Here is a 25,687-nt window from a genome sequence, read left to right on the forward strand (position 1 = left end):
TCAGTAATATCTATAAATAGGGCTGAAATTCTATTACATTGAACCGATAAAAAATAATTTCATTATACCATGAATTGATAACAATGAAAAAACTATCATTTAAACTTTCATCAAGTGAGGTTTGCAGTCTCCCTGTCTGTCCATCAAGCATGATCAATCATTATAATAAAATTATAAATTGAATTTAGAAATTTAAATTAGTAAAGAATTATCATCATCATCATCATCATAATCACATAAATTAATGGATGAATTTAAAAGAGGATGAACTTATGAGGTTATAAAGTGTACTTGTGTAATAAGCAGAAGTAATTTAATTTTGAGTATGGATTGAATAAACAATTAAAATGAAATGAATTGATGTTTGTCACTCACCCTACAGACACTGCCCTCCTCTGCTGAGTAACTCCTTACATTTTTCTTTAACCCCCGAGCCTTTGTCTCTTTTTATTTATTTAATGGAAGTTGTCCTGCAACTCCAGTGCTTCCTCGATCGCTGCTTTAACTTTCCCCTGCAGTCTGCGGGGAATTTGAAGCACTTTCACTGATTCCTTAGATTTTCTATGCTGTAAACAAAAATCAAACCTTCATTGATCAATTTCATCACAATGAAAATCATTACCATCTATTGTATTGTATTCATTAAGATTTGCTCCATTCTCATTAAGATGGCTTCCACAATTCTGTCTGATAAGGCTGTGCAAAGGCTAAAAATAAACTTTTTACTCCTTATATTTTTCAAAGTTTTTTGATTTGTATATCATCCAGCTATCAAAATGAAAAAGTTTTCTCAGGAAAACATTTTTTTTTCTGATCATTACTTTTTGAGATATGAGCGCCTAAAGTTTGAATTTTTGGGACAGAACATTTCAAATTCGGTAAGAGATAAATCCATGAGATTTAGAGGATAGATTCTTCATGTTATTGTTGATCTAGTAAAACAAATATTTTCTGAAAATATCAATTTTTAAGATAGTTATTAATTTATTAAAAATAACCAAAAATAACTCAATTAAAAGTTATTTTTGGTAAATTGAATAACTTTTCCAAAAATTGATATTTTCAGAAAATATTCGTTTTACTAGATCAACAATAACATGAAGAATCTATCCTCTAAATCTCATGGATTTATCTCTTACCGAATTTGAAATGTTCTGTCCCAAAAATTCAATCTTCAGTCGCTCATATCTCAAAAAGTAATGATAGGATAAAAATGTTTTCCTGAGAAAACTTTTCCATTTTGATAGCTTGATGATATACAAATCGAAAAACTTTGAAAAATATTACGATTAGAAAGTTTATTTCTAGCCTTTGCACAGCCTTAAACCCTTGCTACACGGGTGCGAATCGCATTGGCGACGGCAGCGATTTCAACCATTTTCCCACTGCCGTCACCGTCATGTGGTTTGCAACAGTGTGCGTAATGTTTAATTGAAGTATGTATTGAAAGCATATATTTGTGATTTCTTGTTTGATTGAGTCAAGTCAAGAATGTGATACAAGTGAAAATATTATACTATGGCTCTATCCCGCAGCTTTTACACAGACATTAATGTTGCTGCTTGGAGTCACTAAAAGATAATGAATAGGACAGCAGCAAATTTGAAAAAACCAAGTGGCACTTGATGTTGCTGAGTTATCTTTAGTGAGATTCAAGTTATAAAGTGAGCATCTGATCAGCATTGGTCTGTAAGCAGACTAAGCATAGCTCTATCCATTTCCAACTCCACACAGTTGTTGTCAAACTGTTTCTAGACTATGTACAAATATGAACTACCAAATTACTTCATCTCAATAATGAAAATGTATCATCAAAAATTTAGATAAATATATCTTCTTGGTGGAATTAATGTAATCCAGATAGAAATGATCGTTATTGAAAATAATCAACAGTTAATATCAAGTCAGATTTACCGGGATAACTAGAATTACAACCATTTACTATAGAAGATTTCCTTTCATTTCCACTGTCTTCATAACATGAATCCTACTATAGCTGTTCCATTACAATCTATCTCATTCAATTCTATTCTAATTGTATATAATAATAACTCAATATGTATTATACAGTGTTTTCATCAAGTGTCGCACATTCAAATAAACGTGTCTGTAAAAAGTGGGAGTTTTATATTTCTTCAATGCTGTTTTCCATCACGAGCTGCTTATTATTAAATCACTTTTCTGCTTTTAAAAAGAACGACTACCAGTCAGATTTTTGCAATAAATGAATTTATTCACTTGATTGCTAGTCGTTCTTTTTAATAGCAAAAAAGTGTTTTACATTATTGTTGTGTAGCTACTGCAAGATAGCATCTCCATATTATGTATAAAACATATGAACATTCATTTAATATGTACAGGTTACAACATACAACATATCTGCAGTATTGTTTTCTGTCCAGTAATGTAGGCCTAATTATGTCATTTTGCCAAGAGCAACTAGTGTTCCTTCTTGAGCATTATTCTATCAGTATTCAATGCCTCAAGATCTTTTTCTCCGGTGGGGTTGATAATAATAATTATAATAATTAATGATACTTATCAGTATATATATTATTAAAATTTTCAACAAAATTTGATAACATAAGTTCAAAATGTCTGTCATGTTCATTAAAACCTCCGAGATGATCCCAAGGAAAAAAATCTATAGGCATTGGATACTGGTGAAAAACTGTTCAGAAAGGAATACTCCTTGCTCTTGGCAAAACCACATGCTTACATTATCCTACTCAAAACAATATGTACTGAAGACCTGCTGTAACATGCAAATGTTTTTACTTTGCGATTTTATACATAAATATTTTATACATATCTTTCGGTAGCCACACAAGTAATTTAAAAGCCCCAATGTTCACAAACATGTTAATTTGAATGTGGGCGACTCAATGAAGGCACTGTATTATCATAAAATAAATATAATAGCTTGATATTTAATTATTGTAATAATATTAAAAATTAATATTTCATGATATTGTAATAATCAAGTACCGCCTTATTGTAATTTCTGTAATATTTACTAGGAAACAGATGGTTAAACTTACATTTAGGACCCACTCCCTAAGGGTGTTCCTGAGACCCTCAGGGGTGGGATTTTCCGGGCGCTCGAATGGGGTCAAATAAGTGGCCCCCACCCATGACCGCCGCCCGTCGGCCAACCATTCGACGTAAAATTGCCGCCTAAGGACTCCATTTTCAGTCACTGAAAATAAACGTAAAAAAAACTTGAACATCTTTTGTTGGTTATAAAAACAAACCTCTTGAGAATATGAATAACATAATATACTAATGGCCAAGTTTTTAAACCCGTCTAAGAAATAGTCATAATCTTGCAAAAGACAGTATAATACAATATTTTGTTTGGCTGGAAATCAATTCGATTTAAATGCATATTACATTAAGAAAAAATATTAGAATATCAAGTTTGTTTTTTAGTCCTGCAAAATTATTTATTTAATTTCTGAATATTTCCTATTTTAGTGATGATAATGTGAAATATTTCTTCTAAGTTTGGTTTGAAGCATCTAAATTTAAAAATGTACTTTATAAAAATAATTAATGACTGAAAATTTTGTGAATTTAACAACTACAAGACCTATTTGGGACTATGTGTAACCTTATCTAAATTTGGGAGAGAAATAGCACAAGGTTACCTTATTTTTCTCTTCCTATCATTTTGATGATGTACTTATTGTATGAATCAATAAATAACAAAGAGCTAGAGTGTTTTATGCATTCAAATAGGAACAGATTGGTACTCAAACAAGCCTCTCATGGTTTATTTGTATTTTGTAATTATTGTACAATATGAAATGGATGACTATCCAGAGTATTGTTCAAGTAGATCATTTTGATAACTTACGTTGCTGTTTGAAGTATAGGCCATCCTCATCGACGGCCACCATTGCAGGCCAGTAGGGCTGCTTCCCCAGCCGGCCCCACATCACATTACTAACAACTGAAATTTTCAGACAGAATGTTCAGAAATGAATTACCGAGTTTTCAGTACATTTTTGATCATTTCTAAAAAAAGGTCAAACACCTGCTACAGTTAACAAATTGAATTATTAGCCTACATCATAGAGAAACAATAGCGTAAGTAGATATCCCATGGTATAAGGAATTTATGTCGCAACTTTTACTGTTGCGAGATAAATTATCTCAAGCCGATTACTGTCGATTATTGTCAATTTTTACTGTTTTGTTGGGGTGATAGTGTATGAATGGCACAATTTGAGAGACTACCAGCGTCACACAGCTGCATAGGAAAGAACTATGTGAACTATCGGCTTGGGATATCTACTTACGCTATTGTTTCTCTATGCCTACACTCTTTATACTGAATGCTACCAAGTTTCATAAATTATGTAAGCTTTAATTTGTTATATGACAGTCAAGTCCTTAAGATACATAGTTTTCGAGTTTTATGCGAGAAACCAAAAATAATGGTACTTTTAAACCACCCCCACCCCCTTAGTACAGGGGGTAGGGGTGGGGACTTTTGATATGTTTACCTCCTTACTACCCTAAAGAGAACTGCGGGGTCAAAAATTGTCTTCCAAACATTTCCCTCTACACCCTTTTTTGAGCATTCATTGCCTGGACTAGTAAATCAATCAGATTAATTTCAAAATTGTAGGTGACTTTTTTGAACTTGGAATTATGTGTAAATTGAATCATGAACTCTTTATGAATATTTCATGAATACTTACTATCAACGGGGGGTGGTGGTGGGAGGACTGGAGGTTCACGATCAACCTCCATCTCTGCTAGTCTCCTCATTGGTTGCCTTCTCTGTCTCTGTCTCTGGCGTTCCTGATGCTGCAGTTCAAGTCTCTGAAGCTCTTCTTCTGCTCTTTCAATCTCCAAACTAAAAATAAAAACAAAAGTATGAGAACAGGAGCAGGAAAATACTTGAAACACCCGGTTGCACAAAAATCTGTTAACTTTTAATCCCAATTAAATGCCACAAGAACTAATCAGAGAAGCCCTGTTTTCTCAAGAAACCTTATCTGATTGGTTCTCTTGGAAAATAATCATGATTAAGATTTAACAGGCTTTTGTGCAACCGGGCCAAAAATTGAAAAATACAAAATAAAACCAACGAGATTTAGTCCAGTCAATATAGACATAAAAAAGGGGTGTGCTTGTAATATATATTGTAGTTCTGATTTTTTAATATTATTATTTGGATACATGAGAGAAGTCCAGAACCAATTTCTTCATGCAAAATTTCCTTGTGCTAGATACAGGGAGGCCCAAAAACCTCGTATTTTTTGTTCATTTTCCAGTTTTCAGCTATTTCCGCCAAATCCAGTAATTGGACAGAAAAATTCGCTATCGCCACTTTTTAGATTAAAAAATTCTGAATGGAATGAGATCATTCGGAATTCTCTATCTCTAATGAGTATTGAGCTATGATTTTTCAAAAATGAGTAAAATTTGAAGAAAAAAATCAATTTTGATGAATTTTAGTTTTTGATCAACAATATCTCCCGATTGTTACCATTTAGATGTATAATTTAAAATATCACCTGACAACAATGCTCCTTGTATTGTGAAAAACACCTAATTTAGCTTCAACCATCATCACCAACTAAATTGCTCTTACATTGATATTTCGCACAATGATATAAGTACATGAGATTATGTTATATGAGAATCACCCGTTAGATGCACTTCATTTCAGTATTTCCTAGAGGAGAGGCTGGCATATGGACACCTCAAGGATCAAAATGAACATAAAACTCAAAGGATCAAAAACAAATACAAAACACAAAGGAACAAAAAACACTAATAACTGTTGACACAATGTTCGGATCTCATCGTACTACACTTCATTTTTCTCAGCTCGTCAAGGCGGTTCAAAATCATGTATCATAAGTCAAATTCGGTAAAAAATTTGTTGATACTTTTGTTGTCGAATCCTCTCCGATTTTCGGAGAGGGGCCTGTGGATGTTCATTTACAACACATCTTCTCTTGGGAGGTCTAGGGGCATCCTCTTCCTCCTCACGCCTCCTCTTTGGGGGGTTGGCACGTGAAGTGCTTGCCATCTAGAAACAAACCGACAAAAACTTATGAAAGCTGGAGCAGTAATGAAGGGCTATATTTTTACAGATTGAAATAATTAAGAAATTGCATTTGTTCAAATTCTAATTGAAAAATAATGATCAATTAAATGATAATACATTTTTCGTTTAATAATAATTATTCATTAGCATTTGAACAAATGCAATTTCTTATTTATTTCCATCCATTTTCTTCGTTTAACAACAATCATACATTAATTAGCATTCGAACAAATGCAATTTTTAATTTATTCCCATCTGTAGACTGGCTGGCCGCCATGGCTTCGTATAAAATGAGTGCTGCTATCGAGAGATTATCTGTTTGGTGTAAGGGTAAGCATTCCTGACTACCTATTAGGAGGTACCAGGTTCGATTCCCGGGCTGGCAATTAATTTTTGGATAGTAGCTCCCATCGAATTTCCATCTAGCTGTTAACCCTGTTGGCAATATTTGCAGTAGCAGAAGTCTTCGGGGTGATTTACATCATTTAATTAGGATATTTGTTTAATAATAATTATTTATTAATTAGCATTTAAACAAATGCAAATTTCTAATTTATTTCCATCTGTAGACTGGCTGGCCGCTATGGTAAAAATTGAAGATTTCCCTTCTCGTGAGGACACCGCCGTGGTGTACGTAGAGGTCACCACCCGATGCTGGAAGGTCGCCGAACTCCACTAGGAGGCCAGTCGTCCCCAAGAGGGCGCTCACCAGGCTGTTCCAACCTCTATGCTCCACGCCTATATCTTGGCAAAAATGCGTTCGACTGACATGGCTATTCAAAAATGAATCTTGATAAATTCTCTACAATTTTTTGTTTTGTAGAGTTTTGTGAAATCTCCAACAGTTTCCAAGATATTCTCTCTTGTAGGTGTGAAATTCTTAAAATAGCAGGTTTTTATCCTATTTTTTGCTTTTTCAGGGCTTATAACTTTTCAACAATGCATCTTAAAAATAATTACTCAACTTAGGTCTGTAGAGTATTAAATTATCTTTCATATGATGTATTAATTGACTATTCCAAGCATTCCTTCCATTGTTATAGCAGCTTTAATGCAGGGGGTGAAATTTTCAAGTTTGCTAAATTTTCAAGTGTAAACACCTTCAACAGAGGAAATAAAGATGCGCACTGTTTACCCTCTAAATAGTCACAATTGAGCTGCAAAGTCAAAAATTGTGTTCCAGAAACCCCCTTTAAATATATTATTGTCAACTGATTGTCAATGATGCAGCATTGAAAATATCACTCCCTACCTTAAAGCTGCTATAACAATGAAAGGGAAAATTGGAACAGTCAAATATTTCATCATATCTAAATGAATCTAAAGCTCTACAAATCTAAGTTGAGTAATACTTTAAAGATGCATTGTTGGAGAGTTATGAGCCCTGAAGAAGCAAAACATTGGATAAAACCCTGCTATCTTGAGATTCACACTTATAAGAGCGAATATCTCGGAAACTGTTGGAAATATCACAAAACTCTACTCAACAAAAATTGTAGAGAATTTTTCAAGCTTCATTTTTGAATAGTTAGTCATGTCAGTTGAACCAATACCTACTTTTACCTAACTATGGTAGGTATTGGTTGAAAGCATTTTTCCTAAGATATAGACGTGGAAGCGAAAAGCTCAAAATGCAACTTTCAAACCACCCTCATCCTTCATCCCTCATCAGAGAACTAGTACTCCTGAACGCTGCAACCCATCGGAGTACAGTATTTCGATCGGGCATTGCACCTCGAGGCCCAACTCTAAAATATTGATGCAAAAGCATCGCAATGTGACTACAGATTCATTGTTTCTAGAAAAACTGCTTCACAGCGAAAACACGAAGTTGTACGTCCCGACGCTCATAGCAACTGAAATGGCATAGTATGGGCCGTCTGCCAACATTCGTTCGAGGGCAATAACCCCCCCACCCAATCACCTAGTACTAGCAGTTTGAAAAACATGGTTGTGTTTTCTCTGCACAACTCTGTATAAACATCCCATTATTCATAAGTTATACCCATTGTTATTGTATAGTAGCTGATACAGCACTTAGAATAGTATATAAGCTCTAGTAATTAAGATTCTTTGTCTCATTTCTGTATTTTGGGCAGTCACTATGCCGGTTTGTTTCTTGAATAAAATCTTTTTAAAAAGGATGTCACGTGTTCCGTTTACTCAACTGGCGCCCGAACAAACGGGACCGCAGACGTTTCGGTAAAGTCCAATTAACTTTTTTTTCGCGACCAACTGTCTCGAATCCAAAACGCGAGTGTAACTCCTCATCTGCGGCCTGCCCTCATCACTCTGGAACCAAGTGCACAGCCTTCCATCCTGGCAGAGAGAAACAACACCTGGCGGCCCCTAACCAACAGAGAACCAAGCGACACGGATTCATCCACGGACGAGGACCAGGACGATCCAAGTACGCTCTCCAAACCAGTTGTGAGTACCAAACAAAAGAACTTCATCAAACCCTCAAAACTGCATCCAGTCTTATCTTCAACTTCAGATATTTCAAAAATGGCAACAATCACTAAACCTATTCCACATGAACTCTTGAGATACAAACCTCATTACGATGGTACTTCTCACAAGTTACATCAATTCATATCTACTTGCGAAGACCTTTCTATCGGCTACTGTGCTGATAACATTCAAGAAAAAGAAGCTAATCACTGGATTCTTTTCAAAGCTGCTATGTGCAAACTTGAAGGACCAGCCGAAGCAGTAGCATTCAACAACAGTTGTTCTTCAATAAAAGACTTGATAAAATCACTGAAACAAAATTTTGCTGATAACAGATCTGTACCTGAACTCATTGCTGAGTTGACTGTGATGAAATCCTATCAAAGGGAACTTCCTATTGAATTTTTGAACAGACTTAATGAAAAAGAAACCACCTGGTCTTCCCCATTCCCTGGAAAATGTAGAGTCAGAACGGCAGTTGTTACTAGTCCTAGATGATTGAGACGAGGATATGGTATCAGGACTTGACGACACTGACTCCGTCTACATTTTCAGGAGTATGAACTGAACAGGGAAGACCAGGTGGTTTCTTTCTCATCAGAGAACTAGTACTCCTGAACGCTGCAACCCATCAGAGTACAGTATTTTGATCAGGCATTGCACCTTGAGGCCCAACTCTAAAATATTGACAAAAAAGCATTGCACTGTGACTACAGATTCATTGTTTCTAAAAAAAAAACTGCTTCACAGCGAACACACAATGTTGTACGTTCCAATGCTCATAGCAACTGAAATGGCATAGTATGGGCCGTCTGCCAAAATTCGTTCCAGAGCAATAACCCCCCTCCATCAGCCAGTACTAGCGGTTTGAAAAACATACGTTTCCTCTGCACCACACACTGTATAAACATCCCATTATTCATAGACAGGTTTATTAGGATTTTTGCGACTTAATGAAATTGCGTACTCATATTATTAATAATTATTGTTATGCATATAAATATGAATAATTTGTATAATATGTAATATATCATTGCATTTGTATATGAATAAAAATAAATGAACAAACAAAACAAGAAATGCAATAGCGGACTATCCGGAGTATTGTACAAGTAGATAATGTTGATGACTTACTTTTTCTTTTGTAGAATCTCCCATCATTGTCTGTTACAATGTGGCAAGGCCAAAAAGGCTGTTTGCCGATTCTTCCCTACATAATATCCCCTAAGACTGAAATTAAAAAACAATTACATTTTCAATCTAAGTAACTACAACTATATATATGTATAATTCTTTAAAACGAGTAGTTATTTCATTTTTTCACATTTAAATCATCTACTTGATGGGCTAAAATCATACAAACATATAATTACAAAAATATTTGGCCTCCACATCTCCCCTTACAGCCAAACCATTCCTCCACATTATATAAATGCAATGCCTATAATAACTTAACCTAAGATTTTTTTGGTTTTACATTTATATATTTTTTTATTTTTAATTTAGGCATTTTTTAATATATCTTAACTATTATTATTGATAATGATAATAACCTAGCCTATCATTTTTTTTTAATTTTCAAGTTTTAAATTTTTTTGTTTTATAAAGGCATTTTTTTGAATATATATCCAAACTAACTATTATACCTATCCTAACCTAAACTAGCCTAACATTCCATTTTTTATGTAGGCCTACATTAACTATTTTTCTTAATTACATTTTTTGTTATTTTTCAAGGATGTGGAGGACGATGAGGAAGAGCCGGCCGGGGATTGAGACCTAGAGGCTGTTGAAGAGGCTGTCGAAGAGGCGAGTGGAGAGGCTTTCTGAAGGAGGATGATGTTCTAAGTGAGCTGGAGCAAGTGAGTAAGTTTTACTGGAGCAACTCAGAGATTTGGGCACAGTCTTTATTATGATTGAGTGATTCAATCAATTCATAAATATGAAAATTTTGATTTTTTATGAGAAAGTGAATTTTTAAAATACAATTAGGAAAATTAAATTTGGAAAAACAAATTTGATAATTTTCAAAGGAAAAAAACAAAAATATTTCTAGGAGAAAAAGGTTTTGATTTTGAAATGTGGAACAGAATCTATTAAACTGATAAGGAATAGTTTCAATTGATTTTAAATGATAATGATGATGATTGAAAAATAGAAATACTGGTAATAATTAACAACTGATTAATAAAGATTGAAAATTTTGTTCATAATTATCATACAGAAATAGTATTGCCTAAATTGAAAAAAATGGTCAATTGTTTAATATTTTTTCATTGATTGATGATGCTTGATTGACAGAGCTTAGTTGTGGAGAGGATATTCTTTCAAGTCAATTATTCCAAAATCACTCTCTCATTCCGCATAAAAATGAATTTTCCATTCTGCTTTATTCCAACGAGAGTTCCAATAAAGCTATTATATATTTTAAGAGTCCTAACACCAAAATGATGTCCTAGCCCAATGCTTAGATGATGAACTAATCAACAAAAAATATTTTTCAACCAAAAGATGGTTCTGAATAGAAAACTGTAGCATTGAGAGAGAGAGAGAGATTGAGAAACAGGAAGGGATTTGAGCATGAATTATGTTTAGATTTATACTATTGCTATTTCAATGATATTAAATATTTATTTGAATAATATTGTTATTTATTAATAATTCAATAACACTAAGCCTCTGCACTCAGGTTTTTTCAAACCTTGCAGAGACTTGCTGTTTAATATATTTATATTCAATCCAATTTGATGGTATTTCATTCTTCATGTTATATTGTATTATAGTTTTTTATTACCATTGTCATTGAAATTATGTTTATATTATTATGTTATATTGTTATGCATTCACATTTTTACCTATTGTATGGTATTTCATTTTCATTGTATATTGAATTTTACTCCTTTTTAACCATTGTCACTTGTAATTATGTTTATATTATTATGTTATATTGTTATGCATTCACATTTTTACCTATTGTATGGTATTTCATTTTCATTGTATATTGAATTTTACTCCTTTTTAACCATTGTCACTTGTAATTATGTTTATATTATTATGTTATATTGTTATGCATTCACATTTTTACCTATTGTATGGTATTTCATTTTCATTGTATATTGAATTTTACTCCTTTTTAACCATTGTCACTTGTAATTATGTTTATATTATTATGTTATATTGTTATGCATTCACATTTTTACCTATTGTATGGTATTTCATTTTCATTGTATATTGAATTTTACTCCTTTTTAACCATTGTCACTTGTAATTATGTTTATATTATTATGTTATATTGTTATGCATTCACATTTTTACCTATTGTATGGTATTTCATTTTCATTGTATATTGAATTTTACTCCTTTTTAACCATTGTCACTTGTAATTATGTTTATATTATTATGTTATATTGTTATGCATTCACATTTTTACCTATTGTATGGATTTTATATAGGCTTTTTTGAATATATATCCGTACTAACTATTATACCTATCCTAACCTAAACTAGCCTAACATTCCATTTTCACATTACATTCCATTTTTTATGTAGGCCTACATTAACTATTTTTCTTAATTACATTTTTTGTTATTTTTCAAGGATGTGGAGGACGATGAGGAAGAGCCGGCCGGGGATTGAGACCTAGAGGCTGTTGAAGAGGCTGTTGAGGAGGCTGTTGAAGAGGCTGTTGAAGAGGCTGTTGAAGAGGCTGTTGAGGAGGCTGTTGAAGAGGCTGTTGAAGAGGCTGTCGAAGAGGCTGTCGAGGAGGCTGTCGAAAAGGCTGTCGAAGAGGCGAGTGGAGAGGCTTTCTGAAGGAGGATGATGTTCTAAGTGAGCTGGAGCAAGTGAGTAAGTTTTACTGGAGCAACTCAGAGATTTGGGCACAGTCTTTATTATGATTGAGTGATTCAATCAATTCATAAATATGAAAATTTTGATTTTTTATGAGAAAGTGAATTTTTAAAATACAATTAGGAAAATTAAATTTGGAAAAACAAATTTGATAATTTTCAAAGGAAAAAACAAAAATATTTCTAGGAGAAAAAGGTTTTGATTTTGAAATGTGGAACAGAATCTATTAAACTGATAAGGAATAGTTTCAATTGATTTTAAATGATAATGATGATGATTGAAAAATAGAAATACTGGTAATAATTAACAACTGATTAATAAAGATTGAAAATTTTGTTCATAATTATCATACAGAAATAGTATTGCCTAAATTGAAAAAAATGGTCAATTGTTTAATATTTTTTCATTGATTGATGATGCTTGATTGACAGAGCTTAGTTGTGGAGAGGATATTCTTTCAAGTCAATTATTCCAAAATCACTCTCTCATTCCGCATAAAAATGAATTTTCCATTCTGCTTTATTCCAACGAGAGTTCCAATAAAGCTATTATATATTTTAAGAGTCCTAACACCAAAATGATGTCCTAGCCCAATGCTTAGATGATGAACTAATCAACAAAAAATATTTTTCAACCAAAAGATGGTTCTGAATAGAAAACTGTAGCATTGAGAGAGAGAGAGAGATTGAGAAACAGGAAGGGATTTGAGCATGAATTATGTTTAGATTTATACTATTGCTATTTCAATGATATTAAATATTTATTTGAATAATATTGTTATTTATTAATAATTCAATAACACTAAGCCTCTGCACTCAGGTTTTTTCAAACCTTGCAGAGACTTGCTGTTTAATATATTTATATTCAATCCAATTTGATGGTATTTCATTCTTCATGTTATATTGTATTATAGTTTTTTATTACCATTGTCATTGAAATTATGTTTATATTATTATGTTATATTGTTATGCATTCACATTTTTACCTATTGTATGGTATTTCATTTTCATTGTATATTGAATTTTACTCCTTTTTAACCATTGTCACTTGTAATTATGTTTATATTGTTATGTTATATACATTATATTGGTATGTATTATATTAATATCTTAACCTATCTGTTGGTATTTCATTTTATATTATATATTACTTTCTTACAAACATTGACATTGTAATTATGTTTTTGGGAAAAATGAAGATTTGATTTAATTTGATATTGCAGTTTGGTGGTTAACTCATTATTCATTGAACAGCAGTAATTAGAGCATTGCGGAGAAAAGCTACCTAGTTGAATTACGTTCTTTGAGCAACCTGGAAGGTAAAACTTAGTACTTGTCTATAAATCAGCTTGTTTTTTGGAAAAGTAGGGAGTTGGAAGTTCTAGACTTATCTGAATTTTGCAATCATTCATTGTATGTTGGTTGGAACAAAAAGGGTTCATTGTCGACTTTGGTCAACAGCTGAGAGAGTTTACCTCGACCACATAGTAGACCCTCTGTACCACTCAGCAAACCACAACAAAACCTCCCAACAACACCACACAGCTTGAGCCAACAACTTACAACAGGTGATCACTGGGGGGGGGGGCGAATAAGCAAACAGTGTGATTAAAATTATTTGGGGGAGGGGTCAAAACAATTATTGGTGGTAAATAAAAAAATCTTTGGTTGGGGGGGGATTTGTATACTGTATTTGAGGTATTCAGGGGGTGGTATAAAAGCGGGGTATTCAGAGTGGATGTACTAAGTTTGGGGTATTCAGGGGGTCTTTGAGCTTGCAGTGGGGATTGGACAAATATTTACTTTGAAATGCAAATAGCTTGACTGGCCCACACATGTGGCCTCTGCCTCAAGGCGGCCTCGGGCGCCTCAAGGCCGCCTTCAGGCTTCAGACTCACAAAATGTGTGGAACCGATACTTACATAACATTCAACAGTTTTTCCATCACAATGATATATCCACCACAACTGATAGACTAAAACATCCAAAAACCCAATCACCCAAAAACCGTAGAGAATTCAATACTACATCTTCATAATCATCATGATAATACAGCAACGACCAAACTGTAGAGATCCCTCTCAGAGAATAACATACAAGTCAAGAATGAACCAGCTGCTCCAACCAACATACACGTTTCATCTGTGTAAAAACAGTGGATTTGTATGCTACAATGACTGTAACAGGAATTCATCTGAACCTTACTCAATTTAATTTTTTAAAAGAATCCTCTGCCTTGGTCATCAAAAGATTAACTTATTTTTTGAAAAAAAAAATAATTTTGGCCTATCAGACTCATCAGTCACTCAAGTAAACAGAGCTGATATGAGGAAATCTGCCCAGAAATGCTCAATGGTAATTCAACTAGAATATTAAAATTTAATATTTTCTAAATTTGGCTTGGTGGTTTTGTGTTATGTTTCGGTTTTGTACATGTTTGGACTTTTTAACATCGAAATGAACTTTATTCCGAAGTGAAAAGTGTAAATTTAAAGTATTGTGTTCACTATAACCTTAGTGTCCGGTTTCCCATTAGGGAACTTTGGACTATATACGGCGAGGTGGAACTATCCTTGGGTCTCCCCACCATTCAAAGCCATACGCTAATAATAATAAAATTCAACTAGACAATTTATTTTGGACGACTTGAAATTAAACCATTTGACAAATCTAAGTTCAACTGGATAATAAATAGAACTTGTGGGCTCTGAAACAACCTTGACCTCTAGAAAAATAAAGCTATTAAAAAGTATCTAATGTGAAAAAATAAAATTTCCCCAAATAGTTGAATACCATATATGAATAATTTTAAGATGAAATGGAAAAATAAATATTGAGGGGAGAATTAGGGTTAAGTCGAGGTCAAGTCGTGGCCAGTCGGTCAGAGTCAAAGTCAAAAGTCAAGATTGTACCAGAGCCTTCATTTTCTACTTTAATCATTGCCAATTATCTGTGTTGGAGTTTGAAGACTTGAAACTGAAATTTAGCTACAATTGCATCCTGTTCTATTTAATCAATAATATTGTAGGCCTAGTAATACCAATTTTGGCCCAATTTTCAATAATTAGAACTCAATAAATTACCCACCTACAGGTACTCAATACATTGTTACAAAAATTTTCAGATAGGCTGGTAACCAAAACGAATGTAATCGAAATCCCCCCAAGATCAGTGATTCTGAATGTGAGAAGATGGAAAGAGGAAAGTTTTTTCCAGAGGCGCCATTGGATACAAATCTAGACATTCTACACAAAATATTATCTGAAGGTAGGGTTATTATTATTCTATTGCTTTATGGGGAAGGCAATGTTAAATAACCGGACTAATTTACAGACATACATGGAGTTGATTAATTTTTATTTAATAATAAGAGATATTCAACTTCTAGGTGGCTGTTAATTTTTGTTCGATTGAATTTTATTTTATTGAATTAGATTTGTATTTATTGTTTTATTCTGATTATTGTTAATTATTTTTTACATTATTTATTGAATTTTATTGTGAATTTTGAATTATATTTTTGACAAGATGTTGATGCATTTTGTGTATTTGGTTGAATTAATTTGAACTTGAATTGGAGATAAGAAATGATAAGTATTATAATTATTTGCTTCGTGAAATTAGGGGACAATATGTGAGAAAAATAAATATTATATTGAGAATTCACATTTAATTTGAGGTTGTTGTTTTTTTTTTAAGTGCTATGAATTGGAAATTTTGGGGCCTAATAATTCCTTTTTATTTATTCATTAGGTACTATTATTACACCATCAATATAAATTGGGCGAGGACATGTTAGGCCTTTTAGTGACATGTTCTATTTTTATAAATAGAGATAGAGCTGAAAATCGCAAAAAAGTAATTCTATTTCATTGAACAACTAGAAAATAATTAAATATTCATGAATTGATGAAAATTAAACATTCAAACAATGATCGAGAGAGGTTTGCAGCCTCCCTGTCTGTCAATAAAGCATGATCAATCAATCAATCAACCAATTCTACATTCAATTTAGAAATTAAGAAAATGTAATCACAAATCTTGTAATATTAATTTTTTACAATAATAGATTTGAAATTGATGAACTAGCATAACAATAATATAATAGCTACATATGATATTCAATTGAAATTTGATAATGGTACTAGATTGATAATAATTTATTATTGTAGGCCTAAAATCATCATCATCATCATAATCATAGAAATGAATGAATGAATAAAAGTATATAAATTTATGATAATAGGTTATATAGTGACTGTGTAGTAAGCGAAGTACATTAACTTTGAGTATAAATTGAATTATTATTATTAATAAACAATAAAAATGAAATGAATTGATCTTCATCACTCACCCTTCAGACACTGTACCCTTCTCTCCAGAGTACTCCTCACAATTATCTCTCTCTCCTACTCACTCAGATGAAAATATCTTGCATTTCAAGAGCCTCCTCCACTGCCGCATCGACTTTGGCCACCAGCCTCCTTGGCACCTTACAGGCCTTCAAATTTTCTTTCGTTTTGAGGTGCTGAAAACAAAAATAAAATATTGATTATTTATTTATTTTAAGAATCATTATCATATATTGTATTGTATTCATTAAGATTTGCTTTGTTCAGTTATTAAAAATGAGAATTGCTCCATTCTCGTTATGCAGGCTTTGCAAACTCGACTATAAATTGTTAATGGCGGCGATTCCAACCATATTCAATCAAAGCTTGAGCATTTTCCCTCTGCTGTCACCATGTTGTTCACCATGAGTTCAATGTTGCTGTATGGAGTCAATTGCTAAAAAGATTATGGAGTAGAGCAGCAGCAAATTTTAAAAAACCATGTGGCACTTCTTGCTGCTGGGTTATCCATTGTGAGAGTCAGGTTATAGAGACAGTATCTTATAAATATCTTATATAGATAGCTCTATCTTTTTCCAACTTCACACAGTTGCTGAATTGTTACCAGACTATGCAAAAATATGAACTACCAAAATATTTCTTCTCAATAATGGAAATTTACTACCAAATTATGGGAAAATATCTCTCCTTGATGAATGGAATATATTTAAGATGGAATTGATCATTATTAGAAAGAATCATTAATCAATATCATATCACATTTACAGGGGGCTATCTACTATAGTGGTGAAAAGAAAAAGTGGCAACAATGACTCCCTATCATTTCCACTGTCTTTATAACATGAATCCCACTATAGTTCCATTTGAATCTAACACATTTAATTCCATTTCAATTGTATATAATAATTAATATTCCTATAATAATTCAATATTTTTTATTATACAGAACGTTCATCAAGTCACGCACATTCAAATAAACATATTTGTAAAAAGTGGGGTTTTATATTCGTTGTGTGGCTACTGGAAGATAGCATCACTGTTAATAAATGAAAAACATAAATGTGAAGTCATTTAATGTGTACAGATTACAACAGGTAAGCAGTATTGTTTTGTGAAGGATAATGTGAAGCATGCCCCCTTTTTCCAATAGCAACGAGTGTTCCTTCTTGAACAGTATTTTACCAGTATCCAATGCCCCCAGGTTTTGTTCCGGTGGGGTTATATGAAGTAATAATGAATATAAGTACATAGTTGTATAAAATATAAAGCACAAAAATTTTATAACATTAGTTCGAAATGTCTGCCATGTTCTCCGGTTATATGAAGTAATAATGGATATAAGTACATAGTTGTATAAAATATATAGCAAAAAAATTTTATAACATTAGTTCGAAATGTCTGCCATGTTCTCCGGTTATATGAAGTAATAATGGATATAAGTACATAGTTGTATAAAATATATAGCAAAAAAATTTTATAACATTAGTTCGAAATGTCTGCCATGTTCTCCGGTTATATGAAGTAATAATGGATATAAGTACATAGTTGTATAAAATATATAGCAAAAAAATTTTATAACATTAGTTCGAAATGTCTGCCATGTTCTCCGGTTATATGAAGTAATAATGGATATAAGTACATAGTTGTATAAAATATATAGCAAAAAAATTTTATAACATTAGTTCGAAATGTCTGCCATGTTCTCCGGTTATATGAAGTAATAATGAATATAAGTACATAGTTGTATAAAATATATAGCAAAAAAATTTTATAACATTAGTTCGAAATGTCTGCCATGTTCTCCGGTTATATGAAGTAATAATGAATATAAGTACATAGTTGTATAAAATAATTAATATTCCTATAATAATTCAATATTTTTTATTATACAGAACGTTCATCAAGTCACGCACATTCAAATAAACATATTTGTAAAAAGTGGGGTTTTATATTCGTTGTGTGGCTACTGGAAGATAGCATCACTGTTAATAAATGAAAAACATAAATGTGAAGTCATTTAATGTGTACAGATTACAACAGGTAAGCAGTATTGTTTTGTGAAGGATAATGTGAAGCATGCCCCCTTTTTCCAATAGCAACGAGTGTTCCTTCTTGAACAGTATTTTACCAGTATCCAATGCCCCCAGGTTTTGTTCCGGTGGGGTTATATGAAGTAATAATGGATATAAGTACATAGTTGTATAAAATATAAAGCACAAAAATTTTATAACATTAGTTCGAAATGTCTGCCATGTTCTCCAATATGTGCAAAGATCTATTTTTTACTCTTGTTAACCATTTTATTTATGAAGTATATATATATATATATATATATATATATATATATATATATATATATATATATATATATATATATATATATATATATATATATATATATATATATATATATATATATATATATATATATATATATATATATATATATATATATATATATATATATATATATATATATATATATATATATATATATATATATATATATATATATATATATATATATATATATATATATATATATATATATATATATATATATATATATATATATATATATATATATATATATATATATATATATATATATATATATATATATATATATATATATATATATATATATATATATATATATATATATATATATATATATATATATATATATATATATATATATATATATATATATATATATATATATATATATATATATATATATATATATATATATATATATATATATATATATATATATATATATATATATATATATATATATATATATATATATATATATATATATATATATATATATATATATATATATATATATATATATATATATATATATATATATATATATATATATATATATATATATATATATATATATATATATATATATATATATATATATATATATATATATATATATATATATATATATATATATATATATATATATATATATATATATATATATATATATATATATATATATATATATATATATATATATATATATATATATATATATATATATATATATATATATATATATATATATATATATATATATATATATATATATATATATATATATATATATATATATATATATATATATATATATATATATATATATATATATATATATATATATATATATATATATATATATATATATATATATATATATATATATATATATATATATATATATATATATATATATATATATATATATATATATATATATATATATATATATATATATATATATATATATATATATATATATATATATATATATATATATATATATATATATATATATATATATATATATATGATACACACGATGTTGAACGTCCCAATGCTCATAGCAACTGAAATGGCATAATATGGGCCATCTGTTTGAGGATAATAACCCCCCCCCCATCACCCAGTACTGGCAGTTTGAAGAATATGGTTGTGTTTTCTCTGCACCACTCTGTATAAACATCCCATTATTCATAGACAGGTTTATTTGGATTTTCGCGACTTAATGAATGTACTCATATTATCAATAATTCAATATTCAATTGTATCTAATAATATTAATAATCAATATTTTGTGATATTGTAATAATCAAGTGTTGTCGTATTGTAATTACTGTAATATTTACTCAGAAACATGTTGTTACACTTACAGTCATGACATAATTTTTCAGCATAGTGTAGGGTGTCTGTTGGGGGTTGGTGCCCTCTCAAAGGGCACCAAATAAGAGAGGCCCACCCACGAGTGCCTCCCGTCCCCCAACCACCGCACATAGAGTTGTACCCTCATGACATTGTTGGAGCAAACTGAAAACAAACATGAAGAAAAAATTAAACTTATTCTGTTTATTGTAAAAAACTAGTGAATATGATTAATAATCTACTCTAGTTACAATTTACATAAAAATGAATTGAATCTAATGGCTGATTTCTAACTATTTTTTTAAACCCTTTTTTGAAAATTTTCAATAGTCATGGTCATACAGAAGACCATAGAGAAAATATAGCATAAGAATATATTCCAAGGTATAGGGCATTTATGTTACAAATTTAAATGTTATCTCAAACTTAGTAGTTCATTTTCTTGAAGCTATGTGATGCTGGTGGTCTCTCATACTGTGCCATTCTTATACTCTCACCCAGCAAGAAAAGTAATAATAGACAGTAGTCAACAGTATATAAACAGAGCATAAACGACCTATACCATGGGCTATCTTCTTCATATGCTATATTTCTCTATGATAAGACTCACTACCTATCATACAATATTCTGTTTGGCTAGAAATTTATAGAGTTGGAATGTTGTATAAATTGGAATTGGAACAGTTTGGACCTCAAGAAAACCTGTTGGTCCATTTCAAATGTTGTAATGTTTGAATTATAAAAGAGATAGATATAAATGGATAGATCGATCAAAATTCATAAGGCCAATAATAATAATAAATATTGTCATGCATATAAATATGAATAATTTGTATAATATGTGATTGTATATGAATGAAAAATGAATGAATAAACAAAACAAGAAATGCAATAGTGGACTATCCAGAGTATTGTACAAGTAGATAATGTTGATGACTTACTTTTTGTCTTGTAAAATCTCCCATCTTCGTCCCTAACTATCTGGCATGGCCAGTAGGGCCCTTTGCCAATCCTGGCCCAGTATAGTTCCAAATATACTGAAATTAAAACAAAGACATTTTCAAACAATGTTCAGAAATAAACGAACCAATTTCCAATACATTTTTAATTATTTGGAAAAAGGATCAAACACCTACAGTTTAAAAATAAGAATATTAGGCCTACACTCATTGTTATACTCAGTGCTACCTAAATTTATCATTGACAGCTTTCATGGATAGTGAGTGGAAATGTGGCATTTTGCTATTTGTACAGATGGAATGAAAGTAAAGAGAAGTGGAGGGAAAGGAGTAGGAGGTGAATGAGGAGGTGAAGGAGGAGGAGGAGGAGAAAAATAATAATCAGAAGAATATAAAAAAGTGTGGGTAAATACGTACAATCCAATACATCAGGTTCCTGTTCCGGTTGCTGTTGTTGTTGTTGTTGTTGCTGTTGTTGCTGCTGTTGTTGTTGTTGTTGTTGTTGATGTTCTTGTTGCTGTTGTTGTTGCTGTTGTTGTTGCTGTTGTATCTGCTGTTGTTGTTGTTGTTGTTGTTGATGTTCTTGTTGCTGTTGTTGTTGATGTTCTTGTTGTTGTTGTTGTTGATGTTGTATCTGCTGTTGTTGTTGTTGCTCTCTCTCTAGTCTCTCAGCACTGAAAATAAAAGAAAAGTTTGAAAACAGGATCAAAAAATAGGTAAAGTCAAAACATTAATAGAAAATGAAACCAAAAATGATTCCTGGTAATAAGTGGTTGAGTTTAATTAAATTTCATTTTTTCAATTACTTGAAATCTTTTTTAGTCCAGTCAATGAAAGATTGAAGAGGGAAAAGTTTGGAACACAATTTTTGACCCTGCAGCTCTTTTTAGGATAGTAAGGGGGTGAACATACCAAAACTCCTCACTCCTACCCCCTGTGCTTAGGGGGTGGGGGTGGTTTGCAAGTACCATACTTTGTTTTTTTCGAACAATATGCATTTGTTGAATAATAAGCCCTGAAAGTGCCAAACATTGGAAGAAAAACTGTCTTAAAAAGATTTTACACTTTCAAAAACAAATATCTCTAAAACTAAAGAAGATATCAAAAAACCCTACTGAACAAAACTTAATATACTTAATATTGCTATAACAATTGATAAAAAGCACTAAATTGTGAAAAATACATCAAATTGAAGAGAACTAAATCCTCTACAACCCAATGTTCAGTACTTATTTGTTCAATGCTTAGTTGTTGAGTAATAAGCCCAAAAAGTTGAAAGAAAAACTGTCTCTTACTCTTTTCAAATGTTGGAAGAAAAACTGTCTTTTCAAAGATTTTACACTTTTAAAAACAAATATCTCTAAAACTAATAGTTATTTGTGCAACAAGTGTGCAAAGTGTCAGTTTGCTGCACCAAAAGAAACATCAATAGAAAATAAACATTATTTATTATTAAATGATCAGAAGTTATTATTTAATTATGATTTAGATAAACATTATTCTTGTTTTGGATTTCTAGATTGGGATTTTATCATAAATGTAGGGTAGCCATTGAAATGATTCTTATCTAAATCTAACCACAGTCATTGTTACCAACTTAATTTTTGTTTTCATGCACTAATCCTCCATATAACCCACCAACTATTTTGTGTTGCCATGTTGCAAATCTGGAGTGCAGAAAAATATTTTCCTGCACTAGAGCGGAAAAGTGATTCTTTGCGTTCTGTAATTAGTGCAGGAATGGCCACTTTTCAAGGTAACTGTAGGAAAAGAATATATCAAAAACCCTACTGAACAAAACTTGTAGGAAATTTATCTAGCTTCATTTTTGTTCAGCTAGTCATGTCGCTGAAATGCATTGTTTCCAAGATACATGCATGTAAGCCAGAAATGAAATTGCAACTTTTAAACCACCCTCATCCCTTAAGCACAAGGGGTAGGGTTGAGGAATTTTGATATGTTGACCTTCTAACTAGTCCAAAAAAAACTGTGAAGTCAAATATTTTGTTCCAAGTGTTCCCTCCTAATTTCTTTGTCAATTGATCTATTGTTGTTAAACTGAAGATTTTACACTCAACACTATAATGGTTGCAACAATCATAGGGAGATGCATAATATAATGAAATAATACATTAAATTGAAGAAAATATGATGCTCTATGAGCTCATGATTAGCACGGATTTTTTCAATCAGTCGTTAAAATGTTATAAGGCCAAAAAGATGGAAAAATCAGAGCCAGAAGGGTTTTTTCAAAATGTGACTTTATTCGATTTTTGATGCAAAGTAAGGAGCCCAATCAATTCGTTTTCCCATTGTAAATAATAACTGCAGTTAGTAACATTGAAAGTAGTGATATTGAAAGATATCAGCATGAAACTATAAAACTAAATTCAACCTGTTTGTGCTTTAAACAGACCCTTGCGGAGCATGGGTTACCTACTTAGTAGAGAATATAATGTATCAATTTGATTTGAATAGTTTATATTCATATAAGTTACTTACTTTCTTTGTATTATCCTCTGAGATCGTCTAAGAGGGGCCTGTTGAGGTGCAATGCACCTTCTCTTAGGAGGGGCAACGTTCCCATCCTCCTCACGCCTCCTCTTTGGGGGATTAGGGCGTGCATTGGAAGTGCTTGCCATCTGGAAACAAACCAATTAAAATGTATTAAGGATAGAGCAGTGATCAAGTCTATATTTTTACAAATAGAAATAAATTAGAAATTGCATCAAATTAATTAATGAATAATTATTATTAAACGAGAATCCCAATAAAATGCTGTAATCTTTGATTAAAATGAGCGCTGCTATCCAGAGATTGTCAGTTTGGTGTAAGGGTGAGCATTCCTGACTAGCAATGAGGAGGTACCGGGTTTGATTCCCGGGCTGGCAAATAATTTTTGGATAGTAGTGATCATCGAATTTCCATCTAGCTGTTAACCCTGTTGTGAATATTTGCAGTAGCAGTCATCTTTGGGATCACCCCAAACTGCTGTTCCAACCTTGAGCGGCCGGCCGATACCACATTGAGAGCAGTAAATCCTACTCCAGTCCTCTCCAAACGCTGACTGAGGTTAGCCGGACCAGGTTGGCCTTGGGAATTCTTGTAAAGGTCAGTATTTACTTAGAACTGTGTCTTCCACTTGAGGATCGTACAGTTTGGCCGCGGCTCCACTCACTGTATATCATTGCGCTGCAAAGTGTGGCTGGTGAGTCAGAGATAGTAGAGAACAAACATAGATGGTCCACTAGAGACCATCTGCAGCGCCGCACAAAGTGGTGTCACGCCAAAATATTTTGTGAACAATGGAGTTTGAAATTGATATTGAGTCTTCATGTATTTTTTTGCTGAGGATGATGATGAGAGATGAATGCACCTAAAGTTTTTAGGCGATTTTACAACTCATTAATCATATTCAGAGGAGTTGGCTCAAGTCATAAAACTTCCAACGGGAGTACCAGGCACATGATTCTTAACTTATCTAAGCGATAGCTTCTTGTCTCAATACTTCCTTAATTGTTGCTACTTTCTTATTTTTATAATATTACTTTCTTAATTTGCTATGCATGCCTTCAGACAGCCTATTACTTATAATTGGGTGAATCCCACTATAGTTCATTTGAATCTAACACATTTAATTCCATTTCAATTGTATATAATAATTAATATTCCCTAATAATTCAATATTTTTTATTATACAGAACGTTCATCAAGTCACGCACATTCAAATAAACATATCTGTAAAAAGTGGGGGTTTATATTCGTTGTGTGGCTACTGGAAGATAGCATCACTGTTAATAAATGAAAAACATAAATGTGAGTCATTTAATGTGTACAGATTACAACAGGTAAGCAGTATTGTTTTGTGAAGGATAATGCGAAGCATGCCCCCTTTTTCCAATAGCAACGAGTGTTCCTTCTTGAACAGTATTTTACCAGTATCCAATGCCCCCAGGTTTTGTTCCGGTGGGGTTATATGAAGTAATAATGGATATAAGTACATAGTTGTATAAAATATATAGCAAAAAAATTTTATAACATTAGTTCGAAATGTCTGCCATGTTCTCCGGTTATATGAAGTAATAATGGATATAAGTACATAGTTGTATAAAATATATAGCAAAAAAATTTTATAATATTAGTTCGAAATGTCTGCCATGTTCTCCAATATGTGCAAAAATCTATTTTTTACTCTTGTTAACCATTTTATTTATGAAGTATCCTTAGAAACTAATATTTATATATATTTTGTTCTGGTGGGGTTATATGAAGTAATAATGGATATAAGTACATAGTTGT

The 25,687-nt window shown here is 31.5% G+C and overlaps 1 protein-coding gene across 2 annotated transcripts; it reads right to left on the minus strand.

Annotated features, from left to right (window-relative positions):
• Positions 1 to 299: 299 nt before the first annotated feature.
• LOC111058525 (protein PRRC2C-like) lies at positions 300 to 6,141 on the minus strand. 2 transcript variants are annotated; one of them, XM_039443961.1, is made up of 5 exons: positions 5,910 to 6,125; positions 4,710 to 4,867; positions 3,860 to 3,955; positions 3,042 to 3,199; positions 300 to 566 (listed from the first exon to the last, which is right to left on the minus strand). In XM_039443961.1, the coding sequence occupies exons 1-5, from the start codon at positions 6,050 to 6,052 to the stop codon at positions 456 to 458; spliced, it is 666 nt and encodes a 221-aa protein (XP_039299895.1). In that variant the 5' UTR covers positions 6,053 to 6,125; the 3' UTR covers positions 300 to 455. The 2 variants fall into 2 exon arrangements, with proteins under 2 accessions (XP_039299895.1, XP_039299896.1); XM_039443962.1 differs by lacking the exon at positions 3,860 to 3,955 and having other exon boundaries at positions 5,910 to 6,141.
• Positions 6,142 to 25,687: the final 19,546 nt, after the last annotated feature.

The sequence above is a fragment of the Nilaparvata lugens genome, unplaced genomic scaffold, assembly GCF_014356525.2.
Source record: "Nilaparvata lugens isolate BPH unplaced genomic scaffold, ASM1435652v1 scaffold2339, whole genome shotgun sequence".
Classification (NCBI taxonomy): Eukaryota; Metazoa; Arthropoda; class Insecta; order Hemiptera; family Delphacidae; genus Nilaparvata; species Nilaparvata lugens.